At 37.5% G+C, this 20,239-nt stretch overlaps 1 protein-coding gene across 1 annotated transcript; it reads right to left on the bottom strand.

Moving 5' to 3' along the window:
* Nucleotides 1-6,408: 6,408 nt before the first annotated feature.
* On the bottom strand, nucleotides 6,409-20,029 carry dhx34 (DEAH (Asp-Glu-Ala-His) box polypeptide 34). The gene is made up of 16 exons (XM_007552332.2): nucleotides 18,986-20,029; nucleotides 17,555-17,866; nucleotides 16,107-16,361; nucleotides 15,928-16,030; nucleotides 15,209-15,426; nucleotides 14,961-15,135; nucleotides 13,836-14,029; nucleotides 13,648-13,749; nucleotides 13,305-13,568; nucleotides 11,907-12,080; nucleotides 10,612-10,717; nucleotides 9,771-9,877; nucleotides 8,252-8,509; nucleotides 7,974-8,165; nucleotides 6,708-6,852; nucleotides 6,409-6,615 (listed from the first exon to the last, which is right to left on the bottom strand). Exons 1-16 carry the CDS (start codon nucleotides 19,676-19,678, stop codon nucleotides 6,473-6,475), a joined length of 3,441 nt encoding a protein of 1,146 aa, XP_007552394.1. The 5' UTR covers nucleotides 19,679-20,029; the 3' UTR covers nucleotides 6,409-6,472.
* Nucleotides 20,030-20,239: the final 210 nt, after the last annotated feature.

Below are 20,239 nucleotides of genomic sequence, written 5' to 3'. Positions count from 1 at the left end.
GCAGCTAACAATTATTTTAGTAATCGATTATTCTTACAATTAATTGGGTTATAAAAACATTGACCAAGCCAAAGAGGCTTATTGTGTTTATTTAGATGTCAATGTCAAAAACATTCTTAAAAATATATTTCATGTGCTCTTAGTAAAGGCATTTCAGATTTCATGAGTGTCAAATTACTTTTAACAAAATGAAATAATAATCCACAAGTTCAAATCTTTAAAAAACAGCGAAATTGCCCTTTAAAACATTTTTTTAATCTGCTAATTTTTTATATTTTCCAGCGTCATTAGCCGCCAGCAGCCACATATATATAGCGCTAACACTCTCCGCTAACTAAACATGCAGTTACTCTAGAGCTGCAACTAATCATCAGCTTAGTAAACATTTATTCTATTTAATCAAATAATCATATAAAACAGTTGGTACATTGTGCAGATTTTTTATTTAACCACTTAAGCTCATTTTATACAATAATACATATACATAAAATGCCAATAAACAAATGATTGTAGGGCTAATTTGTTTATTATTGTTACTGTTTTATTAACGGATTACTAACTGGATAGCAAAAACTATTAAGACATTTCACAGCACTTCAATCAATTGAAACTAAAACTTGAGGAGTTCTGAGTAGAACATCTTTACAGACAGAAGATTTTTTTTATCTTCAATGCAAAATGTATATATTTTGTGTACAGGTTTGGCTTAATTACTGCTCTGAGTGCGTTGCTGTTTCAGCAAACGGCATGTTTTAGAGTCTGTATACTCAAGTTAATGATTAATCAGTTACTAAATTAGTTAATGATTAATTGATTCATTACGATTAATCCAATTATTAATTTCAGCTCTACAGTGTATAGGAGCTTGTTTTAAGACAATAAATCCTTAATATTGATAAAAAGGTACTAGTTCAACTGGCAGATTTTAACACTTATAATAAAGACATTTTTCCTGTTATAAGTTAAATAACCTGCCTGTGGAACTAGTACTTTTTTAAAATCAGTATTAAGGAATTATTGACATAAAACAAGCTCATATATCTTGCTGAAAAGCTACTTGTGACAAAGTTTTGTCTTATTTCAAGTGTACTAAGATGTTTGCACTAGAAACTAAAAAATACTTGGTAAGATTTTGTGTTTATGCAGTGTGGCTGATTTAGCTGTCAGCTTGTCAGTGACGTTAGCAAAGAAGCAAAGAAGGAGAGTTTGCAGAGGCAACAATGGTGTGTACACTGTTTCAAATGTCCGTTTGTTTTGATTTTTTATTTAGAAAGAAAATCTTTAAAAAAAACAACAAAAGATGTTTATATATATGATTGTTATAATTTTAATTGGTATATTTTATTAAATGTAAAACACATTGACGGAATCCCCAAACACACACACACACACACACATACACCAAACACATCACATATTCACAGAGCTCTTGGGGAAGTTATTTGTTTCATGTTGAACAGACGTCACCCTTTACCTCTAATTTTACCTCAGATGTTTCTCAAACCTGGGTTAGAGATAAAAACAAACGGGGGGTTCAGAACGAGAAAGCACAAACGTGTGCAGTCTTCATTCAACATCTGAGACCACGAGCTTCGTCTTCTAGTTGACGAGTAAAATGCAGACAATTATTGTTGAGGGACGCTGCAATGACAACTACAAAGACTTATAAATCATATTCTGGTTCATAATAGTTCTTAGTGCGCTGAATTTTGTTTCAACAGAGCCGGTCCAAAGTTTTCTGGGGCCTTAAAGTGAACTTTTAGGGGGCTCACTTCCTGTTAAGCCCACCAGCTACTACTGATTGTTTCAATCAGGGCTGTTTCCAGCTTGGGGGTTTAGTTTAGTTCATTAGAGATGCTCCACTAAAACTCTGCCATTTATTACAGTTAAAATTACACATCATAATGTGACTTAAACTAATTAAAAAATATATAATAAAAAAGAAAAAAGTAATCTATAAGTCAATAAAAAAAAATAATTTTTAGTGAATTTGAATAAACAGATCTGCAGTCATTAAACTTCTTTCCATGATTATAATATTATGAACTAATCAATGAAAAAAACACCATCCAAAGTTAATTTTTGCAATTTGTGTGTATATATATATATATATATATATATATATATATATATATATATATATATATATATATATATATATATATATATAAAGATTTTACATTTTAATTTTCCTGAGATGAGGCTGAATAGGTAGATTTGGGGCCACCTAGTGGTTAGGCCTATAACAAGAAACCTGATTTCAATACATATTTGGAAGCATTTTTAAAAATATTAAAAATAAATAACTTTGGCCTATTTGGAAAAAGTGATAATGTTACACTATTAGTTAATTGCAAATGGGGTATTTTCGGAACTATAAGTCACATTTATGAGAGGGAAACTTACCCAAGCACCCAACTTTCTAAAAATATGTTTTGACCCAGTAGTTTGTACACAAAGACAAATCTATTGTTGATTAGTCTTTGTGGAATAATTTCTAACTTTCTATCATCCAGAACTGTTGGTTTTCATTAGTGGTAAGCTCCAAACATGCTGCTTGAAATCTATCAATCCGTCAGTGATTAATCAATATCAGAGTCTAAATATTGAAATAAATTAACTGTGACTATGTTCTAATTAAATAGTACTGTAATAAAACCATATAGAGAATTTTGTTTAGATTTACAACTAGTAAACTCACCAAGTGGTAAATAAAAGTAAATTGTAGCAGTTAAATAATTTAACAATTCATAAATTGCTATTATGTTGAAAAAAGGGTTTTCTAGATAAATGTTCAGGTTGTGAGCTGAAGTATTTTTGTGGGCCCCCAGATTGTTTTTGTGGTTCGAAGGCTCAGTTTGCTTATGTTTTGGGCCAGCTCTGTTTTTTTAAGCAGTAAACATTTCTTTGCCTCCATTTCACCATTAAGTTTTGATATGAATCATAAAAACGGTCATCCCACTCCTAGTGAATCAGACAAGGTGCTGAAATAAATTAGTTTTTTCATGTTAGTGATTTTTTTTTCTCCTCTGTGGGGCTAAAAAGTAAAACCACCGACTAAACATCCACAATTTTTTTCTATTCTGCAGCAATGTTCCAATGTTATTTGGCTTAAATTGACCAAATATCTGATAGCTGCACATAAAGACTAATTTATCCCAAAGTATTTTTAAAAGTACATTGGATTCTCCGTATTTTGTTTATCTGAGGTGTCTTCATTTAAATTCATGCAGTTTGTCTCAGTCCCAGCTTCAATTAAAATGTTGAAAGTCAAAAGATTTCCCACAGAATCCGAAGAACTTCAGTATAAAAAAGGAAGAAGTCAAGTTATGGGAATGTTGGACAGTAAATAATGGAAGATTATCCAATATATCGAGGGCCAAAAGAGCCACAATTCAATATAAAAGTTGAGAAATAAATATTTACATAGGTGATAAAATAAATAAAACTGAAAAACATATAATTACTTAACATTTATATTTAAGTATTTCATAGTGTTGTGTTGCAGCACAATGGGATTTTCTTTTGTCTGTCATCCTTATTCGTCAAAGTCAGTGGGCGGGTCCAACACAGCAATGTGCAATCTGATTGGTCTGCAATTGAGTTGCTGTGCAAATTGACCAATCAGCTTTAGGAATCTATTTGTTGAAATGGCACCGCTAAACTGTAGCACAAGAAATATGAAATAATTAGATAAATACTGAAATTATGAGTCAAAATATATAGTAATCAGATTCGAGTCACTTATTTTTACATTAGTTGTGTATTAAATTATTAGCATCTAATAAAGTAGTTTTATTTAATTGCATTTAGTTTATTCAATTACCACAGATATAAATACAATCTTAATCTTAAAACTCAGATTAAAGTTCTTATGATTTGCACACTTAATTGTGTAAATACATCTGACACATTTAACTATGTTATTCTGTAATTTATAACAGTTCTATTAAAATTATCACAAAAATCTTTAAAAGTCAATCAAATTTTCATCAACATTTCAACTGTTGATGCAATTAAGATTTTAATAATCTGATGCACTTGTTTGTGCAATTAGTACATTTTATTTATTAAATTATCACAAATAAAAGCTTAGACATACTTTTTTGTTTTAACTATGAATACATTTTTCTTAGTCTTAAATGATTATATTTATAAAAAATATTAAAACTTGAATTCAAATTACATAAATTGACACATTTGAATAATTATGTATATTTATTCATTTAATACCTGATTTTAATTTTATCTTAAACTTATTTTTATGTATTGGATAGTGGTGTTTTTTTTGTCCTCGATACATAAAAACTAATGAGCACCAAAGAATAAAAGTCCCAAAAGCCTGCAAGGGTCTGTGGATTTGTGAAATCCAGGATTCCCATAAAAGTAAATAAAAAAACAAAAAACATTAAAATCATTTTTGGCAGAATGAGACTTCCAGAAGCTTAGATTTAGAGCTTTTTTCTTCTTCCCCAAAGTGACTTAAAAACAGCGGGGTTCACTCAGGACACGCTCACAACGCTCACAACGAACGCAGAAACCAACATCCAGGTCTCAGAGCCCGATCGTAAGAGAACCGTTAGCTTGAGGCACCGACATCATTTCCAATCGTAAACGAACAGTTCGTATTGACGGACCGACGCCCTCCCCAAACATCCGGGTCTCAGTCGGTTAGCCGATCGTGATCAAACCGTTTGACACCGTAACCTCGTAACCTCAAACAAATATATTTGTCTCAGTCAGTCCCCGATCGTAAACGAACCGATAGTTTTGACGGACCGACCCCATTCCCAAACATCCGGGTCTCAGTCGGTCCCCCCATCGTAAACAAACTGTTAGTTTGACGCACAAACACCGTCCCCACTAATCTGCGACCCCGTGCACCACAAACAACACCGTCGAGCCCCCTGACGGTGCAGATTTAACCGAACCAGTAAAGCCATTGCACCCAGTTTGCTCCTTCTGGTTCAGAAGAGTTCAACTCTGACAGTCATGCAATCACAATGCAGGTCCCATCCTTACATCTTAATAAATGTGCCTTTTGATTTGAGTAATCAATAACTTTTGATTTCAAAGTAACTCTGTATTAAGTACTTTTCCTTTATTTTTGGGGGTCATTGATTTCTGCCAATATTTTCACATGTACGTATTTATTAGTTTCAAAGTAATTATTGAGATATGACCTGTTTATTTATTGAGATATTTATTCTGATTCTTTATTTTTTGAGACAGGTTTTTATCTTCTGTGCTGTCTTACTTCTGACTTTGTGCCAATGTGCTGCTTTGAGGTGTTACATATCGTGGGTTTGTATCATTATTAAACCCTCACTCTATATTTTAAATCTGAGTTTTCTTTTCTTACAGTCATCATTATTTCACAAAAATACCCAAAGTTCAAACATTTCACTGAAGTGCCAGGATTTATGTTCAATCCAGTACAATAACAACATATTTATTCTTCTCTCAGCAGAAGCTTTCTTTTGCATCTTTGCAGATCGATGGAGATATGGAGAGAAATTTGGTCCAATAATGTTGTAAGCAAAAACATCTTTCAAAAATTGAAATATGAAAAAAAATGAATTTCAAAAATAAAAACTTTGAAAAACTTCTCAATCAAAAAATATGTTCTGATGTAACAGATGAACCTAGATTTATGTGGTTTGATTTTTTTCAGATTCAATCTTTTTCAAAAATATTTTTCAGATTGTAGTTTTTCAAATTATTTTTCAGATTTCAATTATTGAAATTATTTTCTCAGATTTATTTTTTTCAAATATTCTTTTCAGAGCTTATTTTTCCTGAATGTATTTGTTCAAATAATTGTTTTAGATTTTATTTTTTTCCAAAGACATTTTTAGATTCTGAAAAGATAGCAAGTATAAACGTAGGTTCAACTGTTACACATAGTAAATTACTCTCAATATTTATTTTTTGATTGGGAAATTTTCAAAGTTTAATTTTTGAAATGCTTTTTTTTAATTTAAAGTTTTGAAATGCGTTTTTTGCTTGCAATAATATTGGAACCAATTTCTGCCCGTAAAGAGAAAGTAAAACCTGTGACTGTAAAAGGAGATAAACGGGTTCAAAAGTCCAAAGGAGAAGAAACCCTTTTGCAAAATTACACAATATTTTTGGTCTACTTTCTTGCGCAAATATCTTGACACACTTGAAATAAGAAAAAATTAACTTACAAGTAACTTTTCAGCAAAACATAGGAACTGTTTTAAGATCAATAAATCCTTAATGCTGATAAAATGAACGAGTTCTACGAGCAGATTTGTTTCCACTTATAAGACATTTTCCCCATGTTATGAGTGAAGTTTTTTGTTTTTTTACAATATTCAAGAATTATTGATCTAATTATATCGTGCTGAAAAGTTACTTGTTTTGTCTTATTTCAAGTGAACTAATATATTTACACCAGAAATTAAACCAAAAATACCTGTAAAGGTTTGGTGTTTTTGCAGTCCAGTCACTTTGCTGAAAACATGTGCTGCCTTTTATGTTTGAGGATCTCCGTAGATGTGAGCTTCAGATCCTCATCACAGACGTCACAGTGATAGACCCTCGTCAGACTCGACTTTGCGGATGAGCCGGACTTTCCGTCTCCTGATTCTAGAAACAGACCCATAATTAGTCTCATGCTGCTGTTATCTGCAGGTGCGTCAGGTAAAAGAAGCAGGAATCAGTTGAATGAATTTCCTGACCTTCTTCTGCCTCCTGCCGCTCTCCGGCGGGCCGGCAGGAAGCTTCGTGATGCATCCGCTCCAGCGGAGTCAGAGGCATGTAGAGGTCACAGTTCGGGCAGCTCCAGAAGGTCCGCAAACACTCGCTGTAAAGATCCTTCGAATCCTGGACGACGTTAAAGAAGGACATTTGTTTATTTTATAAAGTTCTTCCAGATCTTTAGACTGATTTTGTTCCTGTGATCTAATGATCTCAGGAAGATGCTGCTCCTTTTAATAATTTTTTTATAATACTGTTTTGGATCAAACTTTTTCCAAATGTGAAAAGTCGTCGTCTGTCTCAGGCGTTTCGAATGGATTATGTCTCCATTTGAAACTGATTTGGTGACAATTCATAACCTCGACAAATGATTTACTCCAAGAAAAAACCTCAACCAGCATGTTGACTGTCCCAAACAGAGATCAGAACCACAATTAATAGAAACAGTTAAATATAAATTCATAAACATTATGAATTTCAAGGTAACACCTAAGCCTTTAAATTTAAATGAAAAAAGAATGGTAACACTTTATAACATAAGACTGTTTCATAAACATGAAAACATGAATGAGTTTTCAGAAGTGTTTACGATACGGTAAATAATGACACTTTAATGCAAAGGTGAAACTTTTAATGGACTTTTAACGAAGGTTTTAAGCAACTTTGCATTAAAAGTATCATTATTTACCAAATGACAATTGTAAACATTCATGAAGACTCCATCATGTTTATGTCAGTCAAATAAAATGTTACCAAATATTCTGATGAATTCCCAAATCATCAAATTTTAAAATCTTGCTCACTCTTGATAAAAACAGGTTAAGTTTTAAGACAGATGTTAAATCAAGTTTCCTTGTTGGTTCTGAGCAGTAAACACCATCACTTCACACATTTTCCCTAATTCTATCATAAAGTTTTAATATTAATCAGAAAAATTAAAAAGGTGATGGACATCTCACCTCTGGTTTCATGTTTATGTTTAATTAACAGTTAATCTGCTGGAGATTTTTGTTCTTTTTCTGACACTTTTCCATTTTTTAGCCCTTGAATAACTGGAAAAATGTTTAAAAGCAGCCAAAAAAATGGAGAAAAACTTTGGAAGAGCTTATGACAGCCTTGTTAACTCCACTTTAAAAAGGTTTGAAGAATCTGTGGCTGTTTGTAAATAAACCATAGAGAAATAATTGATGCATTTCATTCCCTTTCTAACACCTGAGGCCTTCATTTGGAGTGTTGGACGAACTCACAGTGAGACAGTTGTAGGTGAAGAAGCTGGTCACTCGCAGGCCTCCTTTAATTGGATCTGGTTTGGTTTCTGCTCCTGGAAACAGCAGGCTCAGATCTGGAAGCTCAGAGTAAACCGAGTCCGGGTCGGCCTGAGGTCCGACATACAGGTTCTGGGTCTGGAGAGCCGTGAGTCGCTGAAGGCTGTAACTGACCTGGACAGGAGGTGTAGTTACAGAAAACAGCATGAAGGTAAGAGAAAAGCAGAGGCTGTAATTCACTGAGATCTCAGTGTTTGTACCTCAGTGTAGAGCAGGAAGCGGACGAGGCCGTCGCTCAGCTTCTCCATGTCTCTGCGGGACACTCCCTGTCCGGAGGTGGTGCTCTGTCCAAGCTGAACCTTCAGCAAACGCTCCCACTCAGTCCTGAGACTGAGGGCCTTGGAGAGGACCCTCAGGGCCTCCTCGGGCTCCCGGACCTCCAGCTCCAGCCAGCCGTCCACCACCAGCCGCGTGCAGTCGGCGTTTGTGTCCACCGAGTTGGCCACCAGCAGCAGAGCCTGGTTAACAATACAGCAGATTTCACCAACTCTAATTAAGGTCATCAAGTTGTGAGGAACACAGAATCAACTTACAATTAATTGTTGATTAATGGTTTATTATATTAAAATTAACTAATAACGCCTGATAGAACCTTCTTTCAGTGTTGTAGTTTGGCCGCCATCCAGCAGAGGGCGCCGCTGGTCACCCTGAAGCGGAGACGTTGAGACAAAAACAAAAATGGCGGCTGGACCATTCCAGAATGGTAAAGAGAAACGGTCCAAACAGAGTCCGATTTGGGATGGAAAATGCACTTTATGCGGTTTTGTTTTGAAATATAAACACTCGACAAATTCATTACGTTATCACCTGTAACAGCGCTTAATTCAGCAGAGCTGCATGGCGGAGTAGCGCCAACTTTATCATCTAAACATTACTGATGTGCTACGAAGGCGAGGCTGGGTTGGCAGGAAAGCGGAGAGCAGAAAAATACCACAGACTACTTTAGAACATCTCTGTTCATTAGGAATTAAATAGTTCACATATTTTTATTCGTTTCATCTTTTAATTCTCTATTCAGCAACTTAAGAGATTCTTGTTTTGTAAAATGTTATAAATATGTCAAAGTTTAATACTGTGAGCAAACCACAATTTGTCAGTATTTTATTCACCTGACACAAAATGTTTAAGGTCAATGATGGTTTTCTTTGTAATGAAGCATATAATAAACATTTAACACGGTCTGCCCTCTTGATACAAGAGAGGAAAAAGCATACGTGGAAACGTCCACTCTCGGTTTCCGTAAAATGTTTTTTTATAAGTGAAATAATCTACCAGTGGAACTAGCACTTTTTATTAACATTCAAGAATGATTTAATCAAAACAAGCGTCTAGATCTTGCTGAAAAATTACTTGTTAATTTTGTCTTATTTTAATGATAGTAAGATGTTTACACTACAAACTATACAAAAAAGAGTTTTTTGTATGTATAGAGTGTTACTTTTCCAGCACTCAGTTTTGCATAAAAGCAAAGCAAGTTTAATGTAGTTTCATCTGGTAAATACAAATGCATGCCGCATTTTTCAGGTTTATATTTCCAAAGAATGTTAAAAATGTTTTCTTCTTCTTCCACTTCACAACAATGCGCTACTTTGAGTTGATTTATCACATAAAACTCCTTGAAGTCTGAGAGTCACAAACTTCCAGAAACTTCTCAGATCTTAATTAATCAGGAAGCAGCACAGCGGTTTGATCTTCGGTCGTCCCGCCGCTGATACCGACCTGCAGGGCTGGAACCCGGACGCAGTTGGACAAATACGGCTTGTTGGTCTCCAGCAGCGTGACGAAAGCCAACAGCTGATGTCTGCTGCTGTCCCTCCTGTCCGGTCCTGCAAACAGGAGATGAGGACTTTCAATGAGAAGGAGAACTAGATAGTGTTGTAGTGGAAGACATCATTTACTGGGCCTCCCATGCACTTAAAAAATCCTAGGGATTAAAGAACAGATAAAATGTATTGATAACTTAAAGCTTCATATAGACTTGTAGAGTCTGTGTGAAGGTAGAAGAGTTTAAATCAGGGCTGTCCAAAGTGGGGACCATATGTTAAGTCAAAATTACTACAAACAAATTAAAATGTTCTTATAACGTAAAATGTTTGATGCATCATCATTTTATGCGTGAGAACACATTTATTTAGTGACGTCTACTTTGGTGCACCAAAATCTGCTTTTATTTTTTCTATTAATTATGGCTAAATACACAAAACTTTGATCCAGAGAATGACAAAAATTCTTTATTTATATCGGAGACTTCCACCCCCCCCCCCCAAAAATTACAAATCGGATGCCTTTCTTTTAATAAGGCACATGGGCAAAATAATTTTTAATTTTTGGGGATACAATGATTTATTGTTAAGTTTATTGTTGAGCAGGTAAAATTTGGTTTTAAATTGTTTTAGAAATTATGTCTTTTTTGGCATAATTTCTAAAACAATTTAATGGTCAAGTCATTCTGACTTGACCATTTTGTGACAGGAAGTTTGGATCCCCCTGGTTTAAATCAAAGGTTCAAATCTTTTTTAAACGACCTTTGACATCTTTGTGTTCTCAGGTTCTTGCTCACCTGTTTCTCTGGGTTCGTCCTCGGGAACATGCAGCACCTCCGGATCGCTGGCGAACACACTGGTCGGGTGCATCACCACGCCCTGCTTGTTCCTCGTGTGGAACACCTACCAAGAGTCAAAAAATAAATAAATGTTAACTTCTTAAACCATATTTCACGTTAAAATCAATATGTGTCCCAGCCTGGTAAAGATGGATCCTAAAATTAACGTCTGGAAGAGAGTTTTAGAAAACTTTTACCTTTCATTTGATTGTATTTATTCAGTGGGGGGGGGAAAACCCTGTAATATAATAAAATAATTGCTTTTAACTAAATCTCAATACCACAATTACTGGCAGCCCGAACAATTCCTCATATTACTAAAGTATTTTTCTCAGGTTATTCTCTAAAACAGCTGAATGGATATAAAAATAAATGCAGGTTTTAGTGATGTTTTTCAGCTGTTTCATGGAATAATTATAAAATATATTCTAAGCAGCTTTTATAATTAAAGTATATTCTATTCTAATTACATTCCATTTCCACAATAGAATGACACTAGAAGTTTCTGATTCCGATTTTTAGGGTCATGATTCGATTCAGAAGCTATTTTTAATTAAATTTTTCCATTTAGAGATTCTGTTTAAATTATGTGGTAGTCCAGAGAAATAAAATGTTTATTTAATACAATTAATTTAAGGCTCCAGGCTTTATTAAATTCCATCAGATTATATTTAAACAAAAATAGGTTTGTACATAAAATTGCCAGAATTTAGAATAATTAGGCACCGAGTTTTTTCTCAGTTTTTCTTAAATAACAAAAAAATATCAAAGAATTATTCAAAATACAAACTTTGGGTGAGTCGACAATAATGCAATATAAAGCATAATCGCAAATGGAAGGATGTAAGAGAATTTTAAAATACATTTCTGAGTATTTGGAGTCGATTCAGAATTCTCAGGAATAGGAATCAGTTCTTTTCTGCACCTTTTTTTTGAAACTATGTTCAAACTATATCAATGAGAAAATGTAGCCGTCATCTTTTTGAAAACATTTTATGTTTTTCTTTATAGTAAAAACTAAAAAGAGGAGTAAAATGTTTACTCCTTAAAAATTAGAACAGATTTCCTGTAATATATATTTATAAAGATTTATAAGATGTGGTTTACACATTTGTTACAGTATTTGTGGCTCTAGACCCATTTTATTTAACTGTTTTGAGGACAAAAACGGCTCTTTGGGCAGTAAAGGTTGCAGACGGCTGATCTGGTCAGACTGTGAGGTTTCCGTTCGCCGGTGCAGCAGGAAACCAGACCTGATCCGAGTCTTTCCGGGTGGTGTTGTGCTCATCAGGCAGCGCCAGCTGAGGGTAGAGTCCTCGGCAGAGCAGCAGCTTGAGCAAAGCTTGGTGTCGCGAGGACAACTCCTGACTGGCGCCGACGGCCTCCTGCAGCTCTGAGACGTTGTGGCGTAATTTAAACTTCACTTCCTATTTGAAGACAAACAGAAAAAGTTCTTAGATTCCCAAGAATACCCAAATACTTCCATCTCTGACATCTTCAGGCTGTAGCTTTAAAAAGATGTTAAAGGTGACATATTGTGCTTCCTTGAACAGGTTAGGATGGATCTATGGGCAAAACATGTTCAAACTTTTTTTCACAAAATCATTCTTAGATAATGAGATTTTAATCTGGTCAGTTCTGCTTAATTTGAGCTGTTTCAGGGCATCTTGTCACTTTAAATCCAAATTAGCTGCTGCTGGTCACTCCTAGGCCTGACACAATAACACATTTTGATGGACGATAAATTGTCCCAGAAGTTGTTGTCATAAACGATAATATTATTGTTTTGAGACCATTTTCAAGCAACAGTAATGACATAATAATGCAACAATTCTCAAAGATCAACAAACTTTAAATTCTAACGAACATTTAAATACTGGAACTGGAAGACATTTTAAATATCCAGAATAAATAAACAAAACAACAAAGAAAATAAATAATTCTCTGTAAAAAAAATGTCCCTCAGAAAAACGACTAGTTGAGACCAAAAACACCAGACTGGAGACTTTTGTTACCGTTTAGTAGAGAGAGAGACAAAAAATAGAAAAATAATAAATCATGCAAATGGAAATTATTGAGTTCATTTTAATTTATCATGTGATTAATTGATTTATTGCGACAGGCCCGGCTACGCCACCAACTCAACGTTTACACTCACATGAAAATGGCTGCAAACAGAGGTGCAAATATACAACCGTACATCTTTAAAAAGTATTAGTGGAGCCTCCTGCACAATCAACAAGAATGCAGGAAGCAGTTTCTGGGTGATACGTCAGCAACAAAACACTTGTCTTTTCCAGCAGCCATTGTACAGCACCTACAGTGGTAAAACCAGCTGATCAAACATAATGGAGCTCATTTTGGATTACTATACAACAGAGCAGTGCATGCTGATTTGTGAAGTTACATTCAGGAGGCTTTTGAAATGGCTAATTTTCCAGACACAATATACATGTTGACAGTAAATTCAACATGAACTTACTGTCAAAAAAAAAGCCGGGTGTATTTTTTTTAAGTGCTTGGACTGTTTTTAGAAGCAGTAGAGACACAAATAGAAGTACAAAAATGTGCAAAATGTGAATCTTGCACAGCAGGTCCCCTGTAAGTTTCATGTTTTTGACTGTGTCTGCTGTTGAACAACAGCTGCTCACCTGGATGTCCACCTCCTTTCCCTGTCCCTCTTTGGACTTCCTGCGTTTGCCTCTGTCTTCAGAGTCCGACCCCGAGGAAAACTCTCCGTCCTGGCCTTCCTCCAGCCGCAGGACTTTACGTTTGGTGCCCTCCTGCTGCTCATGGTCTCTTTTCAGCTGATGCAGCTTCTTCCTCTCGGTGAACCTCTCCCTGCGCTGCTCGCGGTCGCCACTAGATGGAGCCCTGTCCTCTGACTCCACGAGGCCGTGGCTTCTCAGCAAGTTCTGCAAACCACCAAAGGAGCTTTATCCATGAGGAAGTTAACTAAAAACATTGGGATGATGATGAGGAGGAGGAACTTGCCTTGAACTGTCTGCGCAGGTTGACCATCTCATACAGCCGCTGCTCCTCCAGGCCTCTCCTCCTGCACCACTTCCTGGAGCCGCCGCCTCGCTCTCCTTTTACCTGTGGAGTTCAAGCCTCAGTCACCCCAAACATTCAACCTGTTCATGTCAGGAAGCCACCAGCATGTGGCGTCTCCACGCACTGACCTCCACCCAGGCGTTGAAGGTATTGAGCAGGGTGAAGGGGTCTCCCTGGTTGCTGTGCAGGGGCTGGCAGGACGTTTTGCAGTCCGGATTCTGCTGCGAGCTGCGCAGGAACGGCGACTGGACGCTGAGGGCGGCTGCGATGGTCAGCACGGGCTCCACCAAGTTAAACAGAGAACCAAGAACCAACATCTTCCCTGCAGGATAAAAATTTAGTTTTTGTGCAAAGTAGGAAAAAAAAACCTTTCTTATATTCTCTCCTGGAACTAACTTTACACTTTCTTCTCCAGAGGATTTATGTCTGATGGACAAAGATGTATTTTCTATCTGATTAACCATTTTAAATTTAGAGTGTTTTTACAACATCTTATGGGGACCAAAGTTACAGTATTTGTTGTATTTTCAGGTGTTGCAGTTTGCTTTCACACTGGACTGACTCAAACGAACCAAACTATTTGAGAAACCTGTTCCCCTCCTCACCTGTGGGGGCGCTGCATCAAGAACCACTGAAGGACATAACATAAAAACCTCTGAAAAAGACAATGATAATAACTTCCTTCTTCTCAAAATATAAACAAAAGTGGAGTGGTGTCTGATTTTAGCGGTTGTAGGATTTCTGTTTTGTCTTTGGTAAAAAGACCAAAAGCCATTTCTGCTGCTCACACTTTACTTTGATTGTATTTACCCAGAATGCCCTGCGCTACAGTCCACTTCCTGGTTTTGGAGCGGTCTCCAGTCTGCATTGTGCACCAGAGTTCAATCGAACCAAGACCGAAGCTTTGAGGCGGACCAGAGTTCGTTTTTGAGGTCCGAATCGGTTTCCCCCAATTTCTGCTCTAGACATGTTTTTATTTTCAGTTAATGGCCTTTTTATTTGAGTTTGTATACTCCAACCAATTAACAATTATTCGGTTGCTAAATGAGTTGTAAATTTCAATAATCGGTTCATCATAATCCGATTAATCATTGCATTGCCGATTTGAGCACAACCGAGGAAAAATGGGGATGTTTGAAGAATAAAAGAGTCTGATAACGTGCAAAACTAAAACCATGAAGGCTTTTCTTTCTGAAGCTAAAAACTCAAATGCAAACATTAAAAACTGAACAGCCTTGTGTGGACAATCTTACCTATAACAACATCAACAGGCAGCTGAGCCAGCAGTTTACCAATGGATGTTAGTTCACCACGACTGTCTAGCGCCCCCTGCTCCTTCAGGTACGTAACTGCAGTCTGGATACTGGCCGTTGGAGGAGGATCAATGAAGACAAAAGAAAGCGGATCTCCCAGATCCATACTTTTCATCTGCAGGGACACAGATTCATGACTGAAACTCGAATTCTAACGTGAATCATCATGTGTACCAGGATGCTCCCACCTGCAGGACCAAGGAGTCCAGAGCCACTCTGTGGATTTCAGGGACAGGGTACGAAGCGAAGGCGTTGTAGTCCGACTCCGAGTACAGGCGGTAGCAAACACCAGGACCTGTGCGACCGGCTCGACCTTTCCTCTGCTCGGAGCTGGCTCGGCTGATCCAGAACTCCTGCAGGCGCTGCATCTTAGCCTTCGGGTCGAAGCTCATCTCCTTCACCTTTCCTAAAAACAAAAACCCACAGAACCTGAAAAGGCACAGTTCAGAAGGTATGGCTATGTTCACACAGCATGCAAAAGCGACCCAAATCCGCTTTTTTTGCCCACATGCGACCTACATCTGACTTTTGGGTGCCTCAAAGGACAAAATTATGTTATTAACGTGTAAATAATTTCACATTCAGTGATGAAAATGTGAGGTTTAAGCATCATTTAATATGGGAATACTTTGAAGGTTTAACTTCATATTACTGACCTTACCTTTCGCTAACCTTACCTTTCGCTAACCTTACCTTTCGCAAGATGATGAGTAATCATGAATTTTCCAGACAGGTCTCCCGAGGCTAAATCACACCGGAAGTACAGATACACCGCATCTGTACTTCTGGTGTGAAAAGGCCTCAGGGCCTATTAGCCCTAGCTAATGTTGTTAGCTCTAGCTAATACAGGCCTGCCATGTGAACGTAGCTTTTGACGTGAAAACTGAGAGGAGGGACAGTTAAATACCTGAATCCACAACAAACCGGACCCCATCTATTGTAACTGAGGTTTCAGCGATGTTGGTGGAGATGATGCATTTTCTTACACCAGGAGGAGCGACGTCAAACACCTGAGGAACGTCATCAGTTCAGAGTTAGCCATCAGAAATGATCTCCTTTATTTAAACATGTTCCGATGGCGCCCACCTTGTCCTGCTGAGCGAGAGAGAGGGTGCTGTGGAGCGGCAGGACTATCCAGCGCCGGGTGTGTGTGGCGTAAACCTGACAGGCCTCCTGGATGTTGGAGATCTCCGCCACTCCGCTGAGGAAGAGGAGCAGGTCCCCACGCTCCTCTGGAGGGTAGCGCTGATCAATGCCCTGCAGGATGCGCAGGTACGGCCTGGGATCCAGCTTCTCTGAGCGAGAGGGCTGCTCCTCAGGGGGGATGGGCTGGTAGATGACCTGGGTGCAGGAAACAGAGCATCACTTCTCTCTGTAACGCGTTACTCCAACCCGACACCTTGTTTCAGTAACGAGCAGAGTTGGGCTGTAACTAGTTACATTTACTTGAATATTTTTTACGATGCAGTTTTAACTTTTACTTGAGTCATTTTATTGTGAAGTATGGCCAGAGGTGGGTTAGGGTTTTTTTGAAATTGAAAATAGTCAACTTTCAAACTCAGAAAAATTATTTTTTTCTATAATATTTCTAAAATTAGTCTCAAAATTTCTGAGCTTTTTGGAGAGTTTTTACTCTTTTTTTCTATCTATAACCACCCTAAAAACAATTGTACTACACTGAATGAAGAACAAGCTTGTTTTAACCAAAAATTCACCAGACCCAGACACAAACCTGCAGTTTCCGTTATTTTCAAAAGTTTTATATTGAAAGAAACAAATTTGGAAAATTTTCTCTTGTTCAATTTTGTTATATAAATTATTTTCATTTGGTCTTTAAAACACCAACATTTCTACTTCACTTTATATTTTGGTTCAGATTATGATGTAAATTTTAAATGTTAAATGATTTTAATCAATTACTTAGTACTTGAGTAAACCTTTTAGCAAATACATTTTTCACTCAAATACATTTTTCACTCTTACTTGAGTAATTTTTGGATGGCTACTTTTTACTTTTACTTGAGTAAAAATATGTTGAAGTAGCTCTTACTTGAGTGAAATTTTGGGGTACTCTATCCAGTGACTTTCAGTACTTCTCTCAATGTCCTGGATGTCATTGCAGTTTGATGTAACGGAGACAGAGCGCGATTGCCCCCTAGTGGAGGACGAAGTCACTACCACTCGATCCCAGAACAGGCTTACTAGCTGTTCTTGAATAAAAATAGCAAATAACATTTAAAAAAAAAATTTTTTTCAATTGTTTTCCTACTGTATTTGCATTGTTTTTAAATTTATGTTAACTAATATGGATTGATGTTTTTTGCAACCCATTTTACAGTAAATTGTAAATCCTTTTTTTCTTTACGGTTATATCTTGTATGAAATCTACTTATAACAACTGCATAGAATCTTTTTATACTGCACTGGAGGTATAAAAATAGTCTCCCAATCTATAAAACTATCTAGCTTCAAAAATACCAAATCTGAAGAAACATTTGGAACATCCTTGCATGTCCTGACTGTCTGCTGTTTACCTGAATGGGAAACAGCCGGCCTGGTACTTGCAGCACCGGGGCGCTGCGGAAGTATTCAGAGAAGAGCTTGATGTTGATGGTGGCTGACATGAGGATGAGACGGAGGTCCGGCCGATCGGCAAGCAGGGAGCGCAAGACGCCGAGGAGGAAGTCGCAGTGGAGATGTCTCTCGTGGACCTCGTCCACGATGACCACCTGGTACTGATCCAGCATTTTGTCCTGCTGGATCTGACGCAGCAGGAGCCCCTCGGTCAGGAAGAGCAGCTTGGTGGCCGCCGTCCGAGAAGTCTCAAAGCGGATTTGATACCCAACCTGGAAATGTAGGAATACATTAGGCGACCTATTATGCTTCCTTTAACAGATTAGGCTAGATCTATATGCTATACAAAGCATGTTCATTACATTTTTGCACAAAATAATTCTTAGATCATGAGATTTTAGTCTGATCAGTTCTGCCTATTTCAAGATCCTTTCAGAATGAGCTATTTTAGGCGTCTTGTCACTTTAAATACTAATGAGTTGCAGCTGGCCAACTCAACATTTACACTTTCACATGAAAATGGCTGTGAAAAGATGCACAATTATGCAACCGTACATCTTTGAAAAGCAAAAGTGGAGCCTCCTGCATAACCAACAATAATACAGCAAGTAGTTTCTGGATGGTAAGTCAACTAGGTAGTGCCCATGGGTTGTGACTTAACAATCAGGAGTTTTTTGAAACTTCTCATTTTTCAGACACCAAAAAACATGAACGTATTGCCAAAAAATGTCTGGGTTATTTTTAGAACCAGTGGAGACTCCAATGGAAGTACAAAAATGTTCAAAAGGTGAATTTTGCAAAAAATAGTTCCCCTTTAAAGTCAGCGATATCAATTCAACATCTGTTCTGATTCTTTAACTACTTTATGACAGAACAAGATTGAAATAAATAGCAGTTATGAATATTGGTTTGATGCTGATATGTTAAAAAATGACTGATATCAGCCGCTACTGATGTTAGTGGCGATATTTTGTACATCTATGGCTATATTCCAAACTGTTGCAGTATAATACAAACTACATCATAAATGGGAGAGTAAATATAATTCAGGGTTATAAGCCTGGCGGGCCACCAGGCTAAACACTATTTATTTATTTTAGGTTTTGTTACGTTTGCCTTTAATACTTTGTAGTTGGTGTTTAGGTACTAACAATGACTTCCAATAACACATAATTACCTCATTATATTTTCAAGTTTCCTGTCAACTTTAATCATTTTTAACTGAAAAACGCGGTGGGCAGATAACTGCCTAGCACCCCTACCACCGGGCTTACCAAGTTTTCAGGGGGAAAACCGGAATGCGTGTCTTGTTTGTTAATCTACTACATGTTAAGAACCTTTATCTCCCTTACGTCCAGGCGTTTTTAAATGTATATTCTGTATGGACCAACCTTGGATCCGAACTGATTGAGGCTCTCAAAGCTGACTCTCTTTGCGAGGGAAATGCAAGCGATCCGGCGGGGCTGGGTGCAGGCGATGTGGCTGAAGCCAGCCGAGAGCAGATACTGGGGCACCTGGGTGGATTTCCCGCAGCCCGTGTCCCCGGCCACCACAATCACCGGATGAAGCCGCACCAGCTCCACGATCCGATCTCGGTACTGAAAGATAGGCAGGTTCTTCTGCTCCCGGCGGAGCTTGGCCAGTTTTCCAAAGCTCTGTTTCTGACTGAAGTCCAGGAAGTGCAGCAGAGCCAGGCGGCAGTCCGAGACCTCCTGCGGACCTGGTCCCGACGATCTCTGCCTGCTCCTGGGATCGGACTTCCCCAGTCGCTTCTCGATATCCCCGGTGCACACGGAGACATTAATCCTGTACCGAGCGTCGTACTCTTTAGGAAGCCCCAAATCCACTTTTTCAGAACCAGACCTTTTCTTTTCTTTGACATCATCTCTAATTCCAGAACCAGACATTTCCCGCTTTGCTTTGAATCTCTGGAAACGGTCAAAGAAAGCCCAGAACTCTTTATGTTCGGTGGAGCCAGCCTGGATGTAGTCCTGTTCACGGAAAAATATCTCATCCATCTGGGCTCGGTTCTGCGGGCTTCCCCAGTCCCAGCTCCGGCCGTCTCTACTCCTGTCCCGATCCATGTTTACTGGAAGTTTTCAGCATCCAACTACAGCAGACCAACTATAGAATGATTATGATAAACATCAGGTCTGAAAACACAAACACCTTCTGAAGCCATCACATTGAACGGCAGGCTAACGAGCTTTCCACCGAAATAATTTCGAAATATTTAACTTTTATTTACTCCAAATAAATCAAAGTCGAGTCCGTAACACTGCCAAACACTTCTACATGTGAGCATGCGGGAAAAAATTAATAATAGATTATGAGAAAAAAAAAAATACTAGGTAATAAAAACGAAAGCGTACAAGTTACACAGCTACCAATAGGGAACAAAAATACGGTAGGACATCTTCCGGTCCGTGCCCTAAAACAATCCGTCGCACTTCTAAACAAATATACCCATAGACATAATATAAGAATAATATTATCTTATCTATTATATTGATGGTTGGTATATTGTCTATGAATATACCAACCACCGGAAAAAAAATATTAGTATATGTGTTTTTGATCCAAGCTCTAAGGAAAAAGTCTCGGAACTTCTGAATTTTGACTTTAATCTCAAAATTCTACCCTTT

This window comes from Poecilia formosa, unplaced genomic scaffold (assembly GCF_000485575.1).
Source record: "Poecilia formosa unplaced genomic scaffold, Poecilia_formosa-5.1.2 Scaffold48, whole genome shotgun sequence".
Taxonomy (NCBI): Eukaryota; Metazoa; Chordata; class Actinopteri; order Cyprinodontiformes; family Poeciliidae; genus Poecilia; species Poecilia formosa.
This window is presented reverse-complemented; position numbering and strand designations above follow the sequence as displayed.

Coding starts and splice junctions, on each gene's coding strand:
- dhx34 (XM_007552332.2), bottom strand. CDS start 19,678: ATGGATCGGGACAGGAGTAGAGACGGCCGGAGCTGGGACTGGGGAAGC. Junction 15,427..15,927: donor CCGGTTTGTTGTGGATTCAG/GTATTTAACTGT, acceptor TTTTGTTTTTAG/GAAAGGTGAAGGAGATGAGC. Junction 14,030..14,960: donor GCCTGTTGATGTTGTTATAG/GTAAGATTGTCC, acceptor TTTATCCTGCAG/GGAAGATGTTGGTTCTTGGT.